The sequence below is a fragment of the Aquarana catesbeiana genome, linkage group LG05 (assembly GCF_042186555.1).
Source record: "Aquarana catesbeiana isolate 2022-GZ linkage group LG05, ASM4218655v1, whole genome shotgun sequence".
Classification (NCBI taxonomy): Eukaryota; Metazoa; Chordata; class Amphibia; order Anura; family Ranidae; genus Aquarana; species Aquarana catesbeiana.
Genome location: NC_133328.1, coordinates 453142151 through 453167411, shown reverse-complemented (window position 1 = coordinate 453167411; position 25261 = coordinate 453142151). Strand labels below are relative to the sequence as shown.

The window sequence follows — 25261 nt, the reverse complement described above, 5'->3', positions numbered from 1 at the left end:
GTCCGTCCTGTCAGTAAAGGTGGATGGCCATGTCTTGGTAGGTTTGCAGTTGTGCCATACTCTTTCCATTTTCGGAAGATGGATTGAACAGTGCTCCATTAGATGTTCAAAGCTTAGGATATTTTTTTATAACCTAGTCCTGCCTTAAACGTATCCACAACTTTATCACTGACCTGTCTGGTGTGTTCCTTTGCGTTCATGATGCTGTTTGCTCATTAAAGTTCTCTAACAAACCTCTGAGGGCTTCACAGAATAGCTCTATTTTAACTGAGATTAAATTACACACAGGTGGACTCAATTTACTAATTGGATTACTTCTGAAGGCAATTGGTTCTACTAGATTTTAGTCAGTGGCATCAGAGTAAAGGGGGCTGAATACAAATGCACCTCTCACTTTTCAGATAGATATTTGTAAAAAATTTGGAAAATCATTTATCATTTTCCTTACACATCACACTTGTGTGCCACTTTGCGTTGGTCTATCACATAAAATCCCAATAAAAATACATTTACAGTTTTACTCATAAGTTTACATACCCTGGCAGAATTTGATTTCTTGGCCAATTTTTAGAGAATATGAATAACACAAACTTTTCTTTCACTCATGGTAAGTGTTTGGCTGAAGCCATTTATTAATCCACTGCGTTTACTCTTTTTAAATCATAATGACAACAGAAACGACCCAAATGATCCTGATCAAAAGTTTACATACCCTGGTGATTTTGGCCTGATAACCTGCACACAAGTTGACACAAATGGGTTTGAATGGCTATTAAAGGTAACCATCCTCACCTGTGATCTGTTTGCTTGTAATTGGGGTGTGTGTGTATAAAAGGTCAATGGGTTTCTGGACTCCTGACAGACCCTTGCATCTTTCAGCCAGTGCTGCACTGACGTTTCTGGATTCTGAGTCATGGGGCAAGCAAAAGAAATGTCAAAGGATCTGCGGGAAAGGTAGTTGAACTGTTTAAAACAGGAAAGGGATATAAAAAGATTGAGACTGCCAATCAACAGTGTTCAAACTCCAAGAAGTGGAAAATGAGGGGTTCTGTTGAAACCAAATTACGGTCAGGTAGACCAACTAAAATTTCAGCCACAACTGCCAGGAAAATTCTTCGGGATGCAAAGAAAAACCCACAAATAACTTCAGGTGACATACAGGACTCAATGAAAACATGTGGTGTGGCTGTTTCAAGATGCACAATAAGGAGCCAATTGAAGAAAGATGGGCTGCATGGTCGAGTCGCCAAAAGAAAGCCATTACTACACAAATGCCACAAAGTATCCCGCTTACAATATGCCAAACAGCACAGAGACAAGCCTCAAACCTTCTGGCACAAAGTCATTTGGAATGAGACCAAAATTTAGCTTTTTGGCCACAACCATGAAGGCTACATTTGGAGAGGAGTCACCACGGCCTATGATGAAAGGTACACCATTCCTACTGTGAAACACAGGTGAATCGCTGATGTTTTGGGTATGTGTGAGCTACAAAGGCACAGGAAATTTGGTCAAAATTGATGGCTAGATGAATGCAGTATGTTATCGAAAAATACTGGAGGAACATTTGCATTCATGAGCCAGGAAGCTGCGCATGGGATGAACTTGGATATTCTAACATGACAATGATCCAAAACACAAGACCAAGTTGACCTGTCATTGGCTACAGCAGAATAAAGTGAAGGTTCTAGAGTGGCCATCTCAGTCTCCTGACCTCAATATTATTGAGCCACTCTGGGGAGATCTCAAACGTGCAGTTCATGCAAGACAGCCCAAGAATTTGCAGGAACTGGAGGCTTTTTGCCAAGAGGAATGGGCATCTTTACCATCTGAGAAGATAAAGAGCCTCATCCACAAATACCACAAAAGACTTCAAGCTATCATTGATGTTAAAGGGGCAATACACGGTATTAACCACTTGCTTACTGGGCACTTAAACCCCCTACTGCCCAGACTCATTTTCAGCTTTCAGTGCTCTCACACTTTGAATGACAATTACTCAGTCATGCAACACTGTACCCAAATGATTTTTTTGTCCTTTTTTTTTCATACAAATAGAGCTTTCATTTGGTGGTATTTGATCACCTCTGGGTTTTTTATTTTTTGCGCTATAAATGAAAAAAAGACCAAAAATTTTGAAAAAATTGCATTTTCTTTGTTTCTGTGATAAAATTTTGCAAATTAACAATTTTTCTTCATAAATGTTGGCCACAATTTATACTGCTACATATCTTTGGTAAAAATAACCCAAATTAGTGGATATTATGTGGTCTGTGTGAAATTTATAGCGTCTACAAGCTGTGGTGCAAATCATTAAAAAATGATCACAGCTGATATACTGAGGCCCATCTCATTTCTTGAGACCCTAACAAGCCAGGAAAGTACAAATGACCCCTTTTTGGAAAGTAGACATTCCAGGGTATTTAGTAAGAGGCATGGTGAGTTATTTGAAGTTGTCATTTTTTCCCACAATTCTTTGCAGATTAAGATTTTATTTTATTCTTTATATTTTTTTTCAGAAAATTGTCATTGTAATAGCTTATTTCTCTCACATGGAATGTGCATACCACAAATGACACCTTAAAATACATTCTGCTTCTCCTGAGTATTACCATACCACATGTGTGGGACTTTTTCACTACCTGGCCACATACAGAGGCCCAACATGCAGGGAGCACCATCAGGTGTTCAAGGAGCATAAATTACCTTATCTAACTTGTTGACTACCTATTACACTTTTGAAGGCCCTAGAGCACCAGGACAATGGAAACGCCCACAAAATGACCCCGTTTTGGAAAGCTAACACCCCAACGTATAATCTATATGAGGCATAATGAGTCTTTGAATGGTTCATTTTTTTTTCCAGAAGTTTTTGGAAAAGTGGAAAAAATGAAAACGCTTTTTTTTTTTTTTTTTTTTTTTTTTTACACAAAGTTGTCTGTTTATAAGATATTTCCAACACATAGCATTTACATAGCAAAAATAACACCCCGAAATACATTCTGCTACTCCTGAGTATAACAAAACCACATGTGTGAGACTTTTACACAGCCTGACCACATACAGAGGCCTAACATTGAAGTAGCACCTTCAGGTGTTCTAGGAGCATAAATTACACATTTCATTTCTCAACCACCTATTACAATTTTGAAGGCCCTGGAGCACCAGGACAATGAAAACGCCCAGAAAATGACCCCATTTTGAAAAGCTAACACCCCAACGTATAATCTGAGGCAAAATGAGTCTTTTGAATGGTTCATTTTTTTCCAGAAGTTTTACATAGCAAAAATGACACCCCAAAATACATTCTGCCACTCCTTCTGAGTATGGCAATACCACATGTGTGAGACCTTTACACATCCTGGCTACATACAGAGATCCAACATGCAAGGAACACTGTCAGGTGTTCCAGGGGCACATACCATATACATACCAAGAATTACACCCCAAAATACATTATGCTGAGCAAAGGGTAAACAAAAGATTACCTGTGGTTTTAGTAGCACAGTTGTCCACAGGAGGATAGCACTGGTCCAGGCAGCAGGAAGGGACTTGTTCAGCAACAGCAAACACAATTTTTCAGGCAGCAGGCAGGGATACTGTCCGTATACAGTCCAGGGTCAGTGCAGGCAGAGATATTGTCAGCAGTGCTAAAAATATTGGTTCTGGTAGTAGGCAGGAACATGGTCCATGTGTTGTGGTCAGTGCGACAGACAGAGGCATGACGGCAGTAAGTCCTACAGGCAGCAGGCAGAAGTAGGGCCTCTTTCAGGACAGAATGGGGACAGGGGTAGAGGCTTCTCCCACCCAAATCTCTTTGAAGCCTCCAAGTCTCCAGACCCTAATCTAGGAATGAGAAAACAAAGAAAATAGTTTTCTTCATCCAGAAAAACTATTCTGGAGCCTCTCACATATGTGAGACCCCTGTGTTGAATCCCACTAGTGCAGTTGCAGGGTACAAGAACAGTCCAAGAGGCAGGCAAATAACATGCTCAAACAGTCCAAGGTCAGTTCCAGGTCAGGCAGAGGTATGTACAGAATGGGTAGGCAGAAACATGGTCGAATAACAGTCCAGGGTCAGTTCCAGATCAGGCAGCTGTATGTACATCTGGAAAGTAGCGTTCAGAGAGTCTACAAAGAACATCGGATCAGATGTTTTCTGGTGGGCCGTTTGGGAATATAAGGGCAGTGTAAATTTCCTCCTGGTAGCCAAGGAAGGGTTGGGGGTTTTGGGTGGAGTTGCGGTAAATGATATAGCAATTGAATATGGCCAATTGAAAAAAATAAATTGCTACTTTTTTATACCAATGGTATGGTTCCAACATTTGGCCGTTGAAGTCGATTCCCCCCATAAACAAATTGTATTCATGGATGCATGTTGGTTTTTGAATGGGGCCATTCCTTCTGGGGATTTCCACGTAGGTGTTATTGTGGATGGAAGACTAAATGTAGACATCCCTTCTGTCCCTCCACTTCACTGCCAGAATCTCCTTGTTTTGCAGACTTGCTGTTTCTCCTTTTCTCAACTTCTTATTGACAAGACTTTGAGGAAAGCCCTTCCGATTGTTTTTCACTGTGCCACATGCTGGCGTCTTCTTCCGGTGAAGGTTGTGGAACGGGCAGAGATGTGTAGAAGTTGTCTACATACAGGTGGTAGCCTTTCTCTAGTAGGGGGTATATGAGGTCCTAAACAACTTTCCTACTGGTTCCCAAGTAGTCCGGGCAATTAGGGGGCTGCAGCTGGGTGTCCTTCCCTTTGTACACTATGAAGGCATATGTGTACCCTGTGGCTCGGTCATATAATTTGTACACCTTCACCCCATAGCGGGCCCTTTTTCTAGGGATAAATTGCTAATATTAAGCCTACCGCTAAATTTAACATGGGACTCATCCACACATATGTGTTGCTCTGGGGTAAACAGCTGGGGGAATACTTCCGAAAAATAATTTAGTATTGGCCGAATTTTGTAAAGCCTATCATAATTTGGGTCATTCTGGGGAGGGCACTGGGTACTGAAATGTTGGAACCTCATGATCATCAGATACCTGGTTCTGGGCATTACCGCGGAGAAGAGCGGCATGTGGTGGGATGGGGTGGGTTGACCAATAGGAACGCAGTTGATTTTTTTTTTTTTTTTTTTTGGTGAGTCCCATTCTAAATGTGAGGCCCCAAAAAAACCTTGAACTCCTCCACTGTTAGGTCTCTCTACTCGTACGGACGGGCATGATATGATGTTGGATTTTGCAAAATAAATTGCTGTGCATACAGGTTGCACTGGACCACAATTGAGGCCAACATATCGTCCGTAAAACTTAAATTAAAAAAATGAATTGGGGTAAAATTCTCCGTGTCTACCTGGACTCCTGGCTGGACAGTGAAAGGGGGAACATTAGCTTCTCCTGAATTAGGAGGAAGCCACAAGGGGTTCTGAAGGGCATAGGGAAGGCTGGCATGGGTCCTAACCCTTTGGGGCTGAGGTGACACCCCACTGGTACTTGGCCTTTCTTGCTGAGGTGCTGGTGGATGGCACTGCGGTGCTGGTGGATGCCACTGCCTCCTCACCAGAACGTCTTCGTTTGGCGGGCCGAATATCTTCCTCCTCTGAGTCTGTCAGTGTTCCACTACTGAAGACTGGCTCATAATTTACATCAGAATCCAAATTGGAAAGGGAATCCGAAAAAGAGAGCTCCCCGTTGCTCTCGTCGCCGTTGATATAGTTTGGCATGCCTCCTCGGTGGAAAAGCTTTTTGTGTACATGGTTGCTGGTGGTGATGAGACTGCACAGGTGTGTGCTAAGCCTGCACTGATGAGGTGGCATTGATGGCACAGATGGGCACTGATGAGGCGGCACAGATGGGCACTGATTGCACAGATGTGCACTGATGAGGTGGTACAGATGGGCACTGATGAGATGGTACAGATGGGCACTGGTGGCACAAGTGGGCACAGATGGCACTAGCTATAGATGCTATTTGTCACTGTGGGCACTGTTTGGGCACACTTTTTTTTCTACTCTAAAATAAACTCATTGTTCACAGAAGCTCTCTCTCCTCATACGCTGTCTTTGTAAGGAGAGAGAGCCGGCAATGAGAGATGATCTCATATGTTTACATTTGAGATCATCTCTCATTGGCCATGGCGATCGCGCTGTGATTGGCCATTTACAGCAATCTGTGATTGGCTGTGTCCAAGGGATTCGGCCAACACAGATTTTCCCCAATGCGCGCTCACGAGAGCGAGGAAAAGGGACAACATCAATAAACGTAGTCCTGGCAATGTAGATCCGCGCTGTAGCCGTCATTTGGCTATAGCGCGGATCTGAACTGGTTAAGAACTGGGGTATGTAAACTTTTGATCAGGGTCATTTGGGTAGTTTCTGTTGCCATTATGATTTAAAAAGAGTAAACAGTTGATTGATAATGGCTTCAGCCAAACACTTACCACAGTGAAAGAAAAGTTTTTGTGTTATTCATATTCTCTGAAAAATGGCCAAGAAATCATAAATTCTGCCAGGGTATGTAAACTTATGAGCACAACTGTACGTTTTTGGTTGTAACATGACAAAATGTAGAAAATTTCAAGGAGTATGAATACTTTTTCAAGGCACTGTATACAAAAATGTGTTGCCTTTCATTTCTATTTTAAACTGAATGGGTTGTTTTACAAGGTGAATATTTACAATCACTTTAAGATAACAGGAATTATGACTTTCCTGTACTTTCCTTATCTTGCAATATAGTACAGGACACATGCACTTCCACCCCTTGTGTCTTGATCACTCCTCCTCTTGTTAAAAAAAACAAAAACACGAGTCTCATGGAGTGGGCATTGCATGAAAGTCCTGTGCTGTATGATGAGATTTCAGACAAATAGATATTCCTGAATGGGAGTTTCCTTGGCATTGCAACAAGAACAGGTTGGCTTTATTCCCCTGCAGTTTAGGAAAACTGCAGATAAAGAAGTCCAATTTTATGCAGGTGTTGTGGGTGGGTGTTGTGTTTGTATTTTGAAATGATTAAAAGCATGGCTGACTGTTATCTTCTTCTAAAGGGTACTACGATTGAAAATGTGTTGGTGAGAGCTCATGCTTCAGTAAATACAGAAGTTCCAGTCCATCCAAGAAGAAGATCCGGCTCTGAAGCTTCTTCATTGAGAACTGTGTATGTAATAACTTTATTTGTAAAATAGATGTTCATAATCCTATGTAACGCCTTAATTTTTAGTGGTTCATTAAAGTGGTTGTAAACCCTTTATAACCACTTTTGCCTACAGGTAAGCCTATAATAAGGCTTAACTGTAGGCAACTTACCTGTGTGAATTTCTCCTAAACTTGCACAGTTTGGGAGATATTCACTGTATCCGCATGTGCCAACTTTATCGGCTCATGCGCACTGAAGAAATTGCTCATTCATGCCATTTCTTCAGCTGCTGTGCCATGACTGGCGGCACAGCAGGCTCCTGCTCACAGCGCTGGAGCCCGCAAACCCGGAAGTAACATTCCGGAGACATGTCGCCCGTCACATCAGTGTACGGGGACTGCTGCAACAGCTTCGTTCTAGGATAGGAATTTCATAATGAGCTATGCCTTTGTCTTGCAGGTTGTTTATTTTTGTTTGTTTTTTTTATCCTCAAGTTTACAACCACTTTAAGGCATAGTTGCATTCCTACTATGCTAGTTTGATTTGGATAGAGTTGACATCAGAACACTAATAGAAGGGCAATCTTCCAATGGGAACACTAGTTCTGGCACACCAGGTTTCCCTCACTTTGTATGAATTTCCTCCTACGTCATGTTTTGGATAAAACTGTTAGCGTTATAGCCCTCTCTATCCAAAATGGGGGGAAAAAATGTTTTGCTCATAGCTCTACCTAAACTCTTGTATTTTGATTCCCAGGCAAGATGTAACTGCCAAGGGAGTTTTTGCTTCAGACCAGTTATACGCTTTTCCTCCTACACCAGTTGGTGAATCCAGTACGTTAAAAGTAAACCTACGAAACAACTCTTTTACAACATACATGGTAAGATTTTTTGTGTTTTTTTTCTTTAACTTTCAAAATAACTTTTGGAAAGCCTAAAGTAATCCGGGGAACATAACTGTAGATGGACAACTTGCTTCTGAGTATTGAGATTTAAATGGAACTGATAAATTTAACATGCCCCGTGTGCTTAATTGCCCTTTTATTAAAGTGCTTGTAAACCCTCTCCTATAGTGAAGTAAATAGCCTCAGAAGATACACATCTCCCTACATAAGTTTTACATGTATATCTGCTGTCTTCAGCTGTCTACACTCTTTAGAAAGTGCACATCATGTTGGAAATCTTTCTTCCTGTTTTGGCAGTGGGTGTGGGGTCTGGGCATACATTGTGTGAGAGCTGTTTGGAGGAAAGGCTGAGGAATGAAGGAGCATGCAGAGCTGTACTGTGAATAGACAAGCTCTCTGCTTATCTATCTGTAGGAACCCTCATTGACACAAATTTCCAGCTGCTTTTATCTCCTGTGTTGGGGATTTTGTCAGAAGTGACTCTGCTGATAACGGAAGAACAAAGCAGACACAGGACTTGGAGTTTTGGAGAGAGATAAGTACACACTACAAATATATGGGTGCATCTCATAAAATTTGAATATCAAAAAGTTAATTTATTTCAGTAATTCAATTCAAAAAGTGAAACTCTTATATTTTATATAGATGTTTTACAAACAGTTATGCATTTCAAGCATTTCTTTTTCATTTTGATTATGGCTTACAACTAGTGAAAACCCAAAATTCTGTATCTCAGAAAATGAGAATATTACATAAGACCAATAAAAGGATTTTTAATAGGAAATATTGGCTTACTGAAAAGCGTGTCCATGTACAGTATAGTATGCACTCAATACTTGGTCGGAGCTCCTTTTGCACGAATTACTGCATCAGTGCAGCGTGGTATGTAGGCAAAAGTGAGTTTAACTTTTTAAATTGATCTACTAAAATAATTTAATTGTTTTTGATGATATTCTAATTTTATGAGATGCACCTGTATACCCAGGTCAGATTTCATGAATGGGGTTTACAACCACTTTAATGTGTATCCTTAAACCAGAGCTACACTAATAATTTTAAAGTGATTGTAAAGGCTTTTTTATTTTAAAATAAAAAAGATGTTCGACTTATCTGCTCTGTGCATTGGTATTGCCCAGGTGGTCCCTTACCCAACATCTTTTCTAGAGTTCCCTGCCCGTACTCTCTACTCCTTGTGCGTGCCTTCTCAGTAAGCTTTGTGCTTTGGGGGCACCTGTGTGGGGGTGTGCCAGAGCTGGGGAGTGTGTGTCTGTAGACGCACATTGCGGCTCAGCCATATCCCCCTCCCTCCTCACACTCCTCGCAGGATTTGACTGATAGCAGCAGGAACCACCCAGCCAAAGTCTCCTGTGATAAGAGGTAATGGCAATGCTGCAGACAGGAAGGTGTCAGGTAAGTGTTTAGGGACAGGGGAGGGTAAAAAAAAACGCTTTAAAGTGGTTCTAAATGCAACACATTTTTTTTTACCTTAGTGCATTACCTGAATGAAAGTAAAAAATGTCCCTGTAACTCTGTTGCCCTCTTGTATACTTATCTGAATCTTGCGTCAATCAAATCCTGTGAGGGGGCGGGTTTAAGGAAGGGGTGTGTGTGTGTGTGTGTGTGTGTGTGTGTGTGTGTGTGTGTGTGTGTGTGTGTGTGTCTACAGCCGTGGCCAAAAGTTTTGAGTGACACAAATATAAATTTTCACACTTTTTCAGTGTTTTTAGACCCTTTTGTCAGATGTTACTATGGTATACTGAAGTACAATTACAAGCATTTCATAAATGCCAAAGGCTTATATTGACAATTATATTAAGTTTATGCAAAGAGTCAATATTTGCAGTGTTGACCCTTCTTTTTCAAGACCTCTGCAAATCACCCTGGCATTCTGTTGATCAACTTCTGGGCCACATCCTGACTGATGGCACCCATTCTTGCATAATCAATGCTTGGAGTTTGTTAGAATTTGTGGGGGTTTTTTTGATCAGCTGTCTCTTGAGGACAGAGCCCAAGTTCTCAATGGGATTAAGGTCTGGGGAGTTTCCTGGCCATGGACCCAAAGTTTCCATGATTTGTTCCCCAAGCCATTTAGTTATCACTTTTGCCTTATGGCAAGGTGCTCCATCATCGCGTATAATAATAGTAATCATGCTGGGAAAGGCATTGTTCCTGGTTGGGAGAGTTTACTCTCGGGGGGATGTTTTTTTACCATTCTTTATTTATGGCTGTGTTCTTAGGCAAAATTGTGAGTGAGCCCACTCCCTTGGCTTAGAAGCAACCCGACAAATGAATGGTCTCAGGATGCTTTATTGTTGACATGACACAGGACTGATGGTAGCGCTCACCTTTTCTTCTCCGGGCAAGGTTTTTTCCGGATGCTCCAAATAATTGGAAAGGGGATTCATCAGAGAAAAATATATTTTACCCCAGTCCTTAGCAGTCCAATCCCTGTACCTTTTGCAGAATATCAGTCTGTCCCTGATGTTTTTCCTGGAGAGAAGTGTCTTCTTTGCTGCCCTTCTTGACACCAGGCCATCCTCCAAAAGTCTTCTCACTGTGCATGCATATGCACTCACCCTTGCCTGCTGCCATTCCTTAACAAGCTCTGCACTGGTGGTGCCCCGATTCCACAGCTGAATCAACTGTAGGAGACTGTCCTGGTGCTTGCTGGACCTTCTTGGGGGCCCTGAAGCCGCCTTCACAAATGCAGTGGAAATGTTTTTTATTGGATTAAGTTCATTTTCAATAGCAAAGAGGGACTTTGCGATTATTTGCAATTCATCTGATCACTCTTCATAACTTTATGGAATATACATGCAAATTGCTGTGATAAAAACTGAGCTGGCAGACTTTGTGAAAATTTGTGTAAGGCTCAAAACTTTTGTCCGGAGCCGCACGAACACATACCGTCCAGCTCGGCAAGCAGTGGGTGCACACACACACATGAGGTTGAGCTGAGAGCACTGGTGGAGGACCCCAGAAGAGGATGTTTGGTGTTGCTCTGTGCAGTACTATCAGAGCAGGTAAGTATAACATGTTTATCATTTTAGTAAAAAAAAAGACTTTACAATTGCTTTAAAGAAATATTCAGGTTTGTTCCTAGTGTTCAGTTGTATGGTTTTTAAAATGGATATCCTGATCTTTTATGCAGTTTGCTTTTAAAAGGTGCCTAATCCCTTTGTGACAAACCTAATGCCAGAACACAGTTTTGCTAATTTGACCTGTCTTAGCCGAACTATGCATATCGCAACTACTTAGTGTATCCAGGTCGATTATACCTTGTTTTTTGCAGGACAAATTGGCTTTCATTTCGTGGGAAATGGTAATGGATCTGTCCCAATTGATTTTTATCAAAGGAAAACTAGCACAAATAAGTTAAAAATAAATCAATTTAAAAATGTAACTGTATATTTCTTAATATTACCATAACCTACCACCAAAGAACTACCCAAAATAAATTAGCTCAATGGAAGAACATCCCCTTTCTGTGAGGCCTCATATATGTGTGCACATGGTGGGAATGGGTTAATATATTGTAATCTAAAACCTGTATGTGGTCAAGAGCTTCCAAAGGTTTCGCTGTCTGTAGGAAGCTTATTAATATTGACCTGACTTGTTAACAATAACACATCTGACATGAGTTTGCAATGATTTCCTCCGCATTGAATCTGTGCATGTTTTATTAATACTAAGATATGCATGTGGGTGTTTACTGCATCTTGTATTGATTTGCAGCTGAAATTTGTTAGTCCTAAAGAGCCATTTCACATGAAGCATTCCAAATATTCATTGAGGTAAGCTCACAGTACTTGTTTTGATATTGAAAATTGTACTTCCATATGAATGGGTTATGTTCCATTAGCCAATTAGCATGTGTATGAAGTCTGCATTTGTTGTGCTGTGTACCCATTTTGGGTTTCTTCTTTTAAACATTATCAAAGTGTGTTTTTTACCAACTGCTTGAAGTTAACCTGTTCTCTAAATGATGGTTTACAGTGTTTAAACCTTTGGTAGCCTCCCTGACGGTAATCCCGAGTGTGGCTCGGGGTTAAATTTCAGTCCCATTAACGGTAACCCCGAGCCACACTCGAAATTACATTGCAGGATCCTGGTGCGGTATACTTACCTTGTCCCCAGGATCCTGCGATGTCCCCCCGCTGTGTCTGCGGGCTCTGTCTTCTCCGAAGCCTCTCCGTGCCAGGCTCCGTTCCCTGCGAGCGTTGCGACGCACGGGGGTGGAGCCTGGCTGCAAATTCAAAAAAATGTATAAACCATAACACATACAGTACTGTAGTCTTACAGATTACAGTACTGTATGAAATTATTTCACATCCCTTTTGTCCCCAGTGCTTTGGCCCATGCCCTGCATGCAGTTTTATATTATATATACTGTTCTTTCTGCCTGGAAACTGGAGATTGTCCATAGCAACCAAAAAGTGTCCCTTTATGTCAAAAGTGGCTTTAGATCAGCTAGAAAACAGTGATAGTAAATTAGAACACTTGCAGAATTGAGCAATAGTGAATCGTGGGGAAATTTATTTTATTATTATTATATTGCAATTTTTTTTTATTTATATTTATTTATTATATTATAATTTATGTTTTTTTGTGTTTCAAACTTCATCATACCTGGGATATCTACTAGACTCTCTTGTTTGGACAGATTTAAGTGTGTTATTGTTAAGAATTACAGGCCTACAATATAAAACGCCAAATTTCCATGCAAACTAATTGTACCGCTTTCAGCACCTAAAATCCGAAATAATCATACCGCCAGGGAGGTTAAAGTTCTGCAGTGTATTGTTCTTTGACACCTATACAACATGTATGACTTTCCTACCGTTTAACCCCTTCCCGACAGGCCACCACATTTGTACTGCGGCAGGTTGGCTCCCCTGGGCGTACCTACATAACTGAACGTCTGTTCGCCTTTTGACCACTAGGAGGCGCCCGCGACACTGGAGCCGATGCACGTGCCCGGCAGTCGCGATGAACGCTACTCACCCGCAATCGCTCCACACAGAGACAGAACGGAGATCTGTCAATGTAAACAGACAGATCTCCGTACTGTCAGAGTGTGAGGAGAGCAATCTTTTGTTCATACTTTGTATGCGCAACGATCAGCCTCCTCACTCAGTCAGTCCCCTCCCCCCACAGTTACTCCCTAGGGAACACAGTTAACCCCTTGAATCGCCCCCTGGTGTCAACCCCTTCCCTGCCAGTAACATTTGCACAGTAATCAGTGCATTTTTATAGCACTGATCGCTGTATAAATGCAAATGGTCCCAAAAAATGTCAGAAGTGTCCGATCTGTCCGCCATAATGGCGCAGTCTCAATAAAAATCGCTGATCACCGACGTTACTAAAAAAAATTTTAAAATGCCATAAATCTTTCCCCTATTTTGTAGATGCTATAACTTTTGCGCAAACCAATCAATATACGCTTATTGCGATTTTTTTTTTTTTTTTTTATTACCAAAAATATGTAGATGAATACATATTGGACTAAACTGAGGAAAAAAATTCGCTTTTCTTACAAAAAAAAAAAATGGGGGTATTTATTATAGCAAAAAGTACAAAATATATATATATATTTTTTTTTAATTTTTTTTTTACGCAGAGACTATCAAATGTGACCAAAAGAAAGTTCTATTTGTGGGGAAAAAAGGACATCAATTTTGTTTGGGTACAACGTCGCACGGCCGCGCAATTGTCAGTTAAAGCGACGCAGTGCTGTATCGCAAAAAATGGCTTGGTTAGTGAGCAGCCAAATCTTCCGGGGCTGAAGTGGTTGAAAATCTTCTGTAGTGCAGCAGCCCCCCTTTAATTTTTATGAACCCGATCATTCCAGCGACTAGCACAGCAGCTCCAGGCGTTGTCTCGAGTGCTTATTAAATAGATTGATAGCAGCGGGAGCCATTGGCCATAGTTGCACCTTAATTTACAATCTCCATTCTATTGGCATTAATTTAATTGTATGTACATGGAATCTAGAACAGGAGCACTTCCAAGGTACCGATAAATGGCTTATATCCTGAATGGTCTAGAGTTGTGTGAAATGTGCCCATGATTTAGAGGTTGGAATAAACAGTTTTTCAGTGTTTGCTGATACCAAGCTTTGCAGGGCAACAATTTTGCAACAGGATATATAGCAACTTTACAAGAAGACCTTGGTAAAAATAAATGGACAGCTAGGTGACAGATGGGTACAAATATAAACCTCGTGAGCTGCCAAAGTAAAACATCAAGAAAATGAAAATTCAATAAAAAGGTGTCAACCAAACTAGAATAGCTGCCAACACTCCCCACACTTAAAATGTGACCATGCAAACATATATATCCCAATGTATGGCGCTAAAAGTAATTCGATTAATCATATGCAGGGTGACACAAATATTGGATAAAATATAAAACAAATAATATATAGCCTATGAAGTAAAATAAACGTATCCCAAACAGTGCAAGTGCTCAATTGTGTGTGTGTATGTATATATATGTGTGTGTGTGTGTGTGTGTATGTATATATATATGTTTATATATATATATATATATATATATATATATATATATATATATATATATTTAAGAAATAGGTGAAAAATGGTGTCTTCATGCAGTGTGCACTCTCCCCCACCAGTTATACCCTCACCTTGAGGGCTTTAAAATTAAGCCTGTAGTTAGTGGCAACATCTTAGATGATCATCCTGCGTTTTCCTCATCCATACAGTGGCTGGTTAACTTTAAACATAGATCCCATATTCCTTCCACCTGGTGAAAGCGCTGATCAACAAAGCCACAACTTCCTCCTTGTCTTTCAGTAACCACTTCATATGCATACAAGGAATAACAGAGGCGTGTAATTCAGTTTTAAAAATAATTTACTGTCAACTTAAGCTCATATATTTACACTCACATTTAACCACTTCAGTACCGGGCACTTATATACTTTCCTGCCCAGACCAGCTTTCAGCGCTGTCGCACTTTGAATGAGAGTTGTGCGGTCATGCTACACTGTACCCAAACCTAATTTTTATCATTTTGTTCCCACAAATAGAGCTTTCTTTTGGTGGTATTTGATCACCTCTGGGATTTTTTTTTTTTTTTCTGCTAAACAGACTGAAAATTTTGAAAAAAGTTTTTTTTGTTTGTTAGAAAACTTTGTAAATGAGTAAGTTTTCTCCTTCAGTGATGGGTGCTGACAGGTATTGATAAGGTGGCACTGATATGCAGGACTGATGGGCACTGAAAGGTGGCACGGATGGGCACTGAAAGGTGGCGCTGATGGATGCCAATCAGTGCCAAACAATGCCTGCCAATCAGTGATGCCCATTGTGGGCACTGATTGGCATCCCTGGTTGTCTAGGGTGACATACTAGGTGGTGACATCCTTGGTGGTCCAGTGTGGGCATCCTCGGGGTGGGCTGTGCTGATAATCAATCAGCACAGACCCCCCTGTCAGAGGAGCTGGCAAACGCGAGTGAGAAAAAGCCGATCAACGGCTCTTCTTGTTTACATCGTGAGCACGTGGTAAAGAGTCTGTCAGAGACTCTTTACCCTAGATCGGAGTTGTGGTGTGTCAGACTGACACACCGCAACAACGATCGCTGCGATGCGTGCTCCCGGGGGTGGGTAGCGGCTTGATATCCTGGCGACGTCATATGATCTCCGGTCAGGATATCACAACCACTTTGCCGACGTCATATTGCTATATGGCGGGTGGCAAGTGGTTAATATAATAAAAAGATGCATTAAAAGTGTGCAGATATGTTGGGGGTGAGATCGTCACCTGTATGCAGATCTGCAGCCCCGGTGTACGGCGTTTCCCCTGTCCTGCTTCTCCACAGCACTTCCTGTGTCAGCCAGTCAAGCTCCTCCTACCAGTTTCATCACACCTCGTGACTTCCTCTGGGAGAGCTATATTTATTTATTTTATTTATTTCAGGTACTTATATAGCGCCGTCAATTTATGCAGCGCTTTACATATACGTTATACATTCACATCAGTCCCTACACCCTCAAGGAGCTTACAATCTAAGGTCCCTAACTCACATTCATACATACTAGGGCCAATTTAGACAGGATCCAATTAACCTACCAGCATGTCTTTGGAGTGTGGGAGGAAACCGGAGTACTCGGAGGAAACCCACACAGACACAGGGAGAACATGCAAACTCCAGGCAGGTAGTGTCGTGGTTGGGATTCGAACCAGTGACCCTTCTTACTGCTAGGCGAGAGTGCTACCCACTACACCACTGTGCCGCTTACGTTGATATTAAATCCTTTGTAAAACGGAATTGCACTATTGCACACCTCTGTTAATCCTTGTATGCATATGAGGTGGTTACTGAAAGACCAGGAGGAAGTTGTGGCTTTGTTGATCAGGGTTTTTGCCAGGAGGTGGAAGGAATATGGGATCTATGTTTAAAGTTAACCAGCCACTGTATGGATGAGAAAAACACAGGATGATCATCTAAGCTGTTGCCACTAAGCTGTAACCACTAATTTTAATGCCCTTAAGGTAAGGGTACACCTGGTGGGGGAGAGTGCACACTGCATGAAGACACCACTTTCCACCTATTTCTTTGCTGTTATTTTGGACTACCAATACTTTTTGCTTCAAAACACCATTGAGGATTGTGTACAAATACACTGAGCACTTGCACTTTATCTTAGACAGTGTGTGTATATGTATATATATATATATATATATTCATTCACAATTGAGCACTTGCACTGTGTTTGGGATACGTTAATTTTACTTCATAGGTTATATATTTGTTGTATATTTTATCCATATTTGTGTCACCCTGCATTTGATTAATCAAATTACTTTTAGCGCCGCACATTGGGAATGGGATATATAGGTGACGGATGGGGCCTAATATTGGAAAATGTAAAGTTATGCATTTGGGAGATGATAATATGTATGCAAGATAATTATTTAAGGGAGATTATTATTTAAGGCATTGCATGCTAGAAATGGCATGCAATGCCAAGGTGCAGCGAGCAAGGCTAGAAGACTATTATCATGCATAAAAAAGGGTATTTACCCAAGAGATAAAACTATAATTCTACCACTTTACCAAATTGGTTTAACCTCATCTTGACTAGGCAGTTCAGTTATAGTCACCAATCCTCAGGAAGACTGTCCTTGAATTAAACTTATTTTACCTGGAGAAAAGGAGCATGGGAGATATGATCACAGTATTCAAATTAGAGTTACACGATTCTGGCCAAAATGAGACTCACAATTTTTTTTTTGCTTAGAATAAAGATCACATAGTTACATAGTAGGTGAGGTTGAAAAAAGACACAAGTCCATCAAGTCCAACCAGTGTGTGTGATTATATGTCAGTATTACATTGTATATCCCTGTATGTTGTGGTTCAGGTGCTTATCTAATCGTTTTTTGAAACTATCGATGCTCCCCGCTGTAACCACCGCCTGTGAAAGGGAATTCCACTTCCTTTCCGCTCTTACAGTAAAGAACCCTCTACATAGTTTAAGATTAAACCTCTTTTCTTCAAATGTTAATGAGTGGCCACGTGTCTTGTTAAACTCCCTTTCGCAAAAAAGTTTTATCCCTATTGTGGGGTCACCAGTATGGTATTTGTAAATTGAAATCATATTCCCTCTCAAGCGTCTCTTCTCCAGACAGAATAAGTTCAGTGCTCGCAACCTTTCTTCATAAATATCCTCCAAGACCCTTTATTTGCTTTGTTGCCCTTCTTTGTACTCGCTCCATTTCTAGTACATCCTTCCTGAGGACAGGTACCCAGAACTGGACAGCATACTCTAGGTGCGGCCGGACCAAAGTCTTGTAAAGCGTGAGAATTATCATTTTATCTCCTGGAGTTGATCCCCTTTTTAATGCATGCCAATATTCTGTTTTCTTTGTTAGCAGCAGCTTGACATCGCATGCATGCCATTGCTAAGCCTATCATTTACTAGGATCTGCAGGTCCTTTTCCATCCTAGATTCCCCCAGAGGTTCTTCCCCCGTGTATAAATTGCAGTCATATTTTTGCCACCCAAATGCATTATTTTACATTTTTCTACATTAAACCTAATTTTCCATGTATCACAATTCTCTCATGATTCTCACGGCGTAACATCTTTCACATTCTTTTAAAAAATTGGGCTAACTTTACTGTAGTTTTTTTTTTTTTAATTCATTAAATTTTATTTTTTTCCAAAATTGCATTTGAAAGACTGCTGCGCAAATACAGTGTGACATAAAATATTGCAACAACCACCATTTTATTCTCTAGGGTCTCTGTTAAATAAATATATATATAATATTGGAAATTCTAAGTAATTTTCTAGCAAAAAATCATTTTAACTTGAAACCAACAAGTGTCAGAAAAGGTTTAGTCTTTAAGTGATTAAACTTCGCTCATTTACAGACCGAAGTTCATTCCTTTGATCTAAAGAACAAAATGTTACAATGATTATAGTTGGCTCAATGGCTGAGGAATGTTGTGAAACTTGGCAGACTGCCTGTTAGTTTTTTTTAGTTTTTTGCTTTTTTGACAGCTGTCGGTTTGAGCAGAGAACTCTTTGCATAGAATCGGGAAAATGCTTTAAGATCGCGAGGGGGGATCTCGATTCTTAACTATTAGTCGTTCAGCTCTTAACAGTGGCACAAAAGGGAGCGAAGCAACTAAAGGACAAGAGTAGGAGGAAGAGTCTTGAGAGGATAAAGAACAGGACAGCGGGGGGATGAAGTGAGGGAAATAGGGGTTAAGGGGGTTGCCCTCCCTCATGGGTCTCAAGGGAGTCACAAGTGATCGAGAGCTTAGAGCCTCTGGATTTGATTGGGTATACAAAATCTAGGGTGACTATATTTTCCGGAACCTCTCATAGGTGTTTAAAGAAATGGTTGATAGCTTCTCATTAATCATGATCCCGTTCTACCCCGATTATACGTCAGAAAAATTTCGTACCCGGAACATCCAAGGATGAGCTTTTTGTGGCAGCAAAAATGAAAACGATCAGTTTTGCGGCTGAAAGTGAAACTCCCTCAAGGGGTTAGTTCAGTAGCAGTCCAAAACTCTATCCATTAAGGTTATATGTAGGGATCCATAGCCTTCATACTTTTGGGCAAGCACACCAAATATGTAAAATAGCTCCTTCTTGACCACAAGCCCGGAAAACAAACCAGAGGGTATTGGGGGGCAAATGCAGCAATTCAAACTGGAGTAAGAATGTGAATGAGGGAGAGAGGGCGCCAGCCTGGTAAAAGATGTTAATGGGTACATAATGTACAATAAAATAAAATGGTAAAAACTCACTTTTGGAAGTAATGAAAATGCTTGTTATATGGGGGAAATGGGAATCGCTCAATCACTATGGAGAAAGTCACTTGCCGCAGATGCTGGTGAGATGTCAGGGCTGTGCTGTGCTGTGGATGGCAGAGTTCACTGATGGGATGTGAAAGCGGCTCGCAATGAAATGTCAGGCGAATTGGAGGATGTTGGTAGGCACGGCTACAACAGCCGGCATGTCAGATGGAAGCTAGACGTGCGGTCTCTCCTTGGATTTGTCAGTTTCGGGTTGAGGAGGATGGCACTTCGTGGTATGGAGGCTGTGCCGGGCTGTGTGCTGACCCGAGGCGGGGGCGCCAGATACCCTGCTGTGCACCGTCGCTCCCAAACTGTCAGCCTCCTCCGATGTGGTCAGCTGGATTCGGGTCTACACGTCACCACTGATCAGTGCTCACAAATAAGGTAAATACAGCTTTTTTTCTTTATACAACACACAGGTGGACATATCCTTAGAAGACAGACCAGATTATATAAAGTAAGACCTATTATTACAGCAGCGGCAGGAGGGGGGCGGGGCGTGCCCTGACACAGGAGACGACAGGGAGGGGGGAGGAGGACACATGAGCAGAGAGGAATGACGACAGGGCTGCGGATGACGGAGGCACGGAAACTGAGCATGGTGTCAGGGGTCAGCAGCCCTGATTACCGTGGTCAGTTTACAGATGTTTTAGGTGTTACAGGGGTCCAAATGACACAGCACAAGTACTGGGTCATAAAACATGCTTTAAAGAAGGATCCTTTTTTTTTGGGGGGGGGGGGGGGTGTTAACATACGCTTTAATTATTCTACCCCTTGGGAGTAGAAGTGTATGCCCCCCCAACCCAGGGGCACTGGTCAAAATCCACCGCAACGATAGGTACCCACAGCCCCTTCAACGGGGGGTCTGGGGGTAAATGGTGGCTGTGATCCAAACTGTCCCTAACTGGACCAGGCTCTGCGAAGCACCACCTCAGTCTCGTTGTTCATCCATAGTAACATATAGTCATATTTTGATGACGTTGGTGAGCACTTTTTTTAATGGTTTATTTTCTATATGTACCATTGATGAATTTCTTTGACTAAGATGAATATGTATATATATTGTTGTGATTGTAGTGATGTTTTTCTTTCATTTTAACAAGGACTAGCTATATACTGAGTTTCCCTGAAGAAGCAGAGGTTCAACTCTGTGAAACATGTTAGATTATTGAACTCTATTCATACTCTAGCTGGAAACAAGTATCAAATATTAACTGTAGCTTAGTGCTATTGTTCATACATTTCAATGCCTTTGTTTTTCTATATGTAATTTTAATCATGTTTGATCAATAATAAATACAATTTTTTTAACCATATTGATTGTGTGCTCACTTCAGTGACCGCCTCATATCCTTTAAAGTTCTATCTCCTTTCTGTGTGTGCTTGTAATTAAAGGACGAGTAGAGTCAAAGCTTGTTTGGCAGCTGTTCTCCTGTGAATCACAGGAGTGCAGTTTGTTCTGCACTCCTGTGACTGGTTTTCAGCCTACAGTGGGCTGACGTCACAAAGCCAGTCCAGGTTCGGGAATCTGGCCCATATGACTGGACCAGCACCCGGCTCATCTTCTCGGCAAGCTGCTGAGAGCCTGAGCCACCCCCTCCACAGCCCAGCGATCCAGTGCTCTGTATCTTTATTCAACCTCACCTAAATAAGATGAAAATTATTTTTTCTTTCTCTTTGCTCCGCCACCAGGAGTGAAAAAAAATACCTGGTACTTTGGATATAGAGACGTGTGACTTAATTTTGTCTTTTCAGACAGCTTGGCAATGGGTTTAGAGCTGTCGTATGAGAATGGGGAACAGGTCCTCAGGCCTGTGTAAGCTCCTACTAGACAAGCTTAGCACTAACATAGAACTTCTTTTCTCATTGCAGTCAGTTAACCATTAATGACACAATGAAGGAAAGATGAGCTTTTACTGCTGGGGAAAGGGGTCAATAGAGGAAACTTGTTGCTTTGACCTGCACAGGTGAAGCAAATATTTGCTTTAAGCAAACACTGCAGCCACATCTTTGAAAATTTACTTGTCAATGCTGTATAATTTCCCTCTAAGTGCACCTCCTTTCTAAAGCGAAACTCATACAGCAATGTAGTTTTATCTGCTTACCATGTCTATTCAATTCATAATGGGTTTGTTTTTTGTTCTTGTGGGATCACCTTGATCTGATGCTTATTTTATTTTTTTTACTTTTATAGACCTCACCACTATATCAATATACCAGTGAAATTCAAACCATCCACCATGGGCAAGTTCGAAGGTTGCCTTGTTGTTCAGACAGACGCCGAAGATATTTGTATTCAACTTGTTGGTGAAGCACTGGCCAAGAGATGATGTTTCCTGAACAATCTAATGTTGCTATTAGACATTCACATGCAGAATTGAAAAATGTAATAAATTATTGGGATCAGTAAGGCAAAATGCAAAGTGCTGTAACCTATTCCAGCCAATCTAATCATCTTCAGCTAACCTGACTACAGTAAATTGAAAGCTGTTTACTGCACTTTGCACATTAACATTTTGCACAGCTTTATTGATTAAACTCGTATGAATTTTCATGTTGTAATTGAGTGATGCACTTTTGGTAGTACTATACATACCATACCCTTTAGGATAGATGCCTATGCCCATTTTGTACTCTTTCCTTGGTTATACAATGGAGTTCAAACTGGATAGTGCAAAATCTGGTGCAGCTGTGCATAGCAGCTAGTCATCTTCTAACTTCAGCTTGTTCAATTTGACAAAAAAATGTTAGCTGATTGCTTTTTATGTAGAGCTGCACCAGTTTTGCCCACTCCAGTTTTAGAAAATCAACCCCATTTCTAAGCTATTGTGTAGAGAATGTAAATGTAATTGAAAATAAGTTTGTGTTGTATGTCCATGTACAGTGGAACTATTTTAAAGGCACAGTTTTATTTCCACTAACAATTTTTTTGTTGGAGGCAGTGGTGCCAAAGTCCCATTTAGTATTGTCGAGAGCAAGAGATTAGGATGTATACTGTATTATTGCAGACTTGCATATAGTGACGTGAAACCCAATAATGTGGATTATACAATTTTCTTTTAGAATTACCAAAACCATAAAATATGAGATCAAACAAAACACTTTCAGTTTGTACGCAGTCAGGCAGGCCCTTGTACTACATAGTTGAAGGTAAAACTTAAGGAAATTGAATAAGAAAGTTGTATAATATATGGCCAGCCTTATTCAACCCTCTTTTATTCTCCCTCCATCTCCCTAGCCCACTGGTTAGGAATGAGATTTCTCTCACACTGTAAGATTCTGTAGCAGAAACATTTATGGCTTGTTCACACCTCTCCACTTAACAGCATAACATGCTACAAGCAGTACACCAGGCTTTTGAGTTATGCTCGTTCAGCTTTTTGAGATGCATTGACTTGAGGTGTTTGGATGTTTTTTGGGGGGTTTTTTTCATGAAAATTTCCTTTTCTTTTTGATCTGGGCCCATTAAATCAAACTGAGTGTCAGAATGTGTAAATGTGCATTACAAAGCATCAGCACTTTTCAGTGTGTGTGTATATATATCTTTAAGTTTGACACCGAACGTGCTCTGTCTTTTTCAGCTCTCTCCATTTGATATAAATATATTTATTTCTCCAGTTCTCTGCTCTTTTTTTCCAGTTGTGAAAATGTTCTATTTGATACCCAGATTTGTAAATTTGAAATGTAGTTTGTGTTCTTTTGCATGTATTTAATGTGTGTGTAATACTTGTCCAAAGACTCCATCAATGTGCCTTAGACTTCTGCTGTGTTCTCAATTTGAAGAAGTAGGCTTTCCTGGTTAATAACATTTGGTGAACTAAGATAAATGAAATGAGCAATAAAGTTATTTATCATTTTTGATATGTTTTTTTATTTTATTTGGTTTCTAAAATCTACAGCCTTGAGGGACTAGGTTGTTAAGATTTAATGGGTTGTCGGATAATAAATGTCAAATGCTGCCATGATTTTGTTGTGCTTTTATTATCGCTATCACTAGCATTGAGGTCAAATGAAAGAGGAATGCCACCAGGTCATCTGAACTCCCGTCAGTTTGAATATAACCAGTGTCATCCTGTTCCCAGACGCCTTTGATTCCTGGGCAGAACCAGAAAATATGTAGTATGGATCCTTCCTCTTTGGTACAGTTGTGCTCATAAGTTTACATATCCTGGCAGAATCTATGATTTCTTAACCATTTCTCAGAGAATATGAATGATAACACAAAAACGTTTCTTTCACTCATGGCTAGTGTTTGGCTGAAGCCATTTTATTATCAATCAAATGTGTTTACTCTTTTTAAATCATAATGACAGCAGAAACTACCCAAATGACCCTGGTCAAAAGTTTACATACCCTGGTGATTTTGGCCTGATAACATGCACACAAGTTGACACAAAGGGGTTTGAATGGCTATTAAAGGTAACCATCCTCACCTGTGATCTGTTTGCTTATAACTGGTGTGTGTGTGTATAAAAGGTCATTGAGTTTCTGAACTCCTGACAGACCCTTGCATCTTTCATCCAGTGCTGCACTGATGTTTCTGGATTCTGAGTCATGGGGAAAGCAAAAGAATTGTCAAAGGATCTGCGGGAAAAGGTAGTTGAACTGTATAAAACAGGAAAGGGATATAAAAAGAAATCCAAGGAATTGAGAATACCAATCAGCAGTGTTCAAACTCTAATCAAGAAGTGGAAAATTAGTGATTCTGTTGAAACGAAACCACGGTCGGGTAGACCAACTAAAATTTCAGCCATAGCTGCCAGGAGAATTGTTTGGGATGCAAAAAAACCCCACAAATAACTTCAGGTGAAATACAGGACTCTCTGAAAACGTGGTGTGGCTGTTTCAAGATGCACAATAAGGAGGTACTTGAAGAAAGATGGGTGCATGGTCGAGTCACCAGAAGAATGCCATTACTACGCAAATGCCACAAAGTATACCGCTTACAATATGCCAAACAGCACAGAGACCAGCTTTAAACCTTCTGGCACAAAGTCATTTGGAGTGATGAGACCAAAATTTAGCTTTTTGGCCCTAAACGCTGCACTTGAAGAGTCATCAACAAGGCCTATGATGAAAGGTACACCATTTCTATTGTGAAACACGGAGGTGGGTCGCTAATGTTTTTGGGATGTGTGAGCTACAAAGGCACAGGAAATTTGGTCAAAATTGATGGCAAGATGAATGCAGTATGTTATCAAAAAACACTGGAGGAACATTTGCATTCATCAGTCAGGAAGCTGTGCATGGGACGTACTTGGACATTCCAACATGACAATGATCCAAAACACCGACCTGTCATTGGCTACAGCAGAATAAAGTGAAGGTGCTGGAGTGGCTATCTCAGTCTCCTAACCTCAATATCATTGAGCCACTCTGGGGAGATCTCAAACATGCAATTCATGCAAGACAACCCAAGAATTTACTGGAACTGGAGGATTTTTGCCAAGAGGAATGGGCAGCTTTACTATCTGAGAAAAAAAGCCTCATCCATAAATGCCACAAAAGACTTCAAGCTGTCATTGATGTTAAAGGGGCAATACACGATATTAAGATCTGGGGTAATGTAAACTTTTGATCAGGGTCATTTGGGTAGTTTCTGTTGCCATTATGATTTAAAAAAGAGTAAATACAGTTGATTAATAATAAATGGCTTCAGCCAAACACTAACCATGAGTGAAAGAAAAGTTTTTGTGTTTTCATTCATATTCTCTGAAAAACGGCCAAGAAATCATAGATTCTGTCAGGGTATGTAAACTTATGAGCACAACTGTATCTTCGGCACAATGAGGAGCATTGTGGAAAAAGTTAATCAGTGTCTGAGGAACCCTGTACTGCCTAGAAAAAAAATCTTATATCCCTTTTCCTGTATA

At 40.7% G+C, this 25261-nt stretch overlaps 1 protein-coding gene across 1 annotated transcript in view; it reads left to right on the top strand.

Moving 5' to 3' along the window:
* The window catches only part of CEP192 (centrosomal protein 192), a 417077-nt gene extending 393828 nt beyond the window's left edge, over positions 1 to 23249 (top strand). Inside the window, 4 exon segments of the mRNA XM_073632810.1 lie at positions 7052 to 7161; positions 7897 to 8020; positions 11780 to 11838; positions 21583 to 23249. Coding sequence (XP_073488911.1) covers positions 7052 to 7161; positions 7897 to 8020; positions 11780 to 11838; positions 21583 to 21718 — 429 coding nt within the window. The 3' untranslated portion in view covers positions 21719 to 23249.
* The last annotated feature ends 2012 nt before the right edge of the window (positions 23250 to 25261 follow it).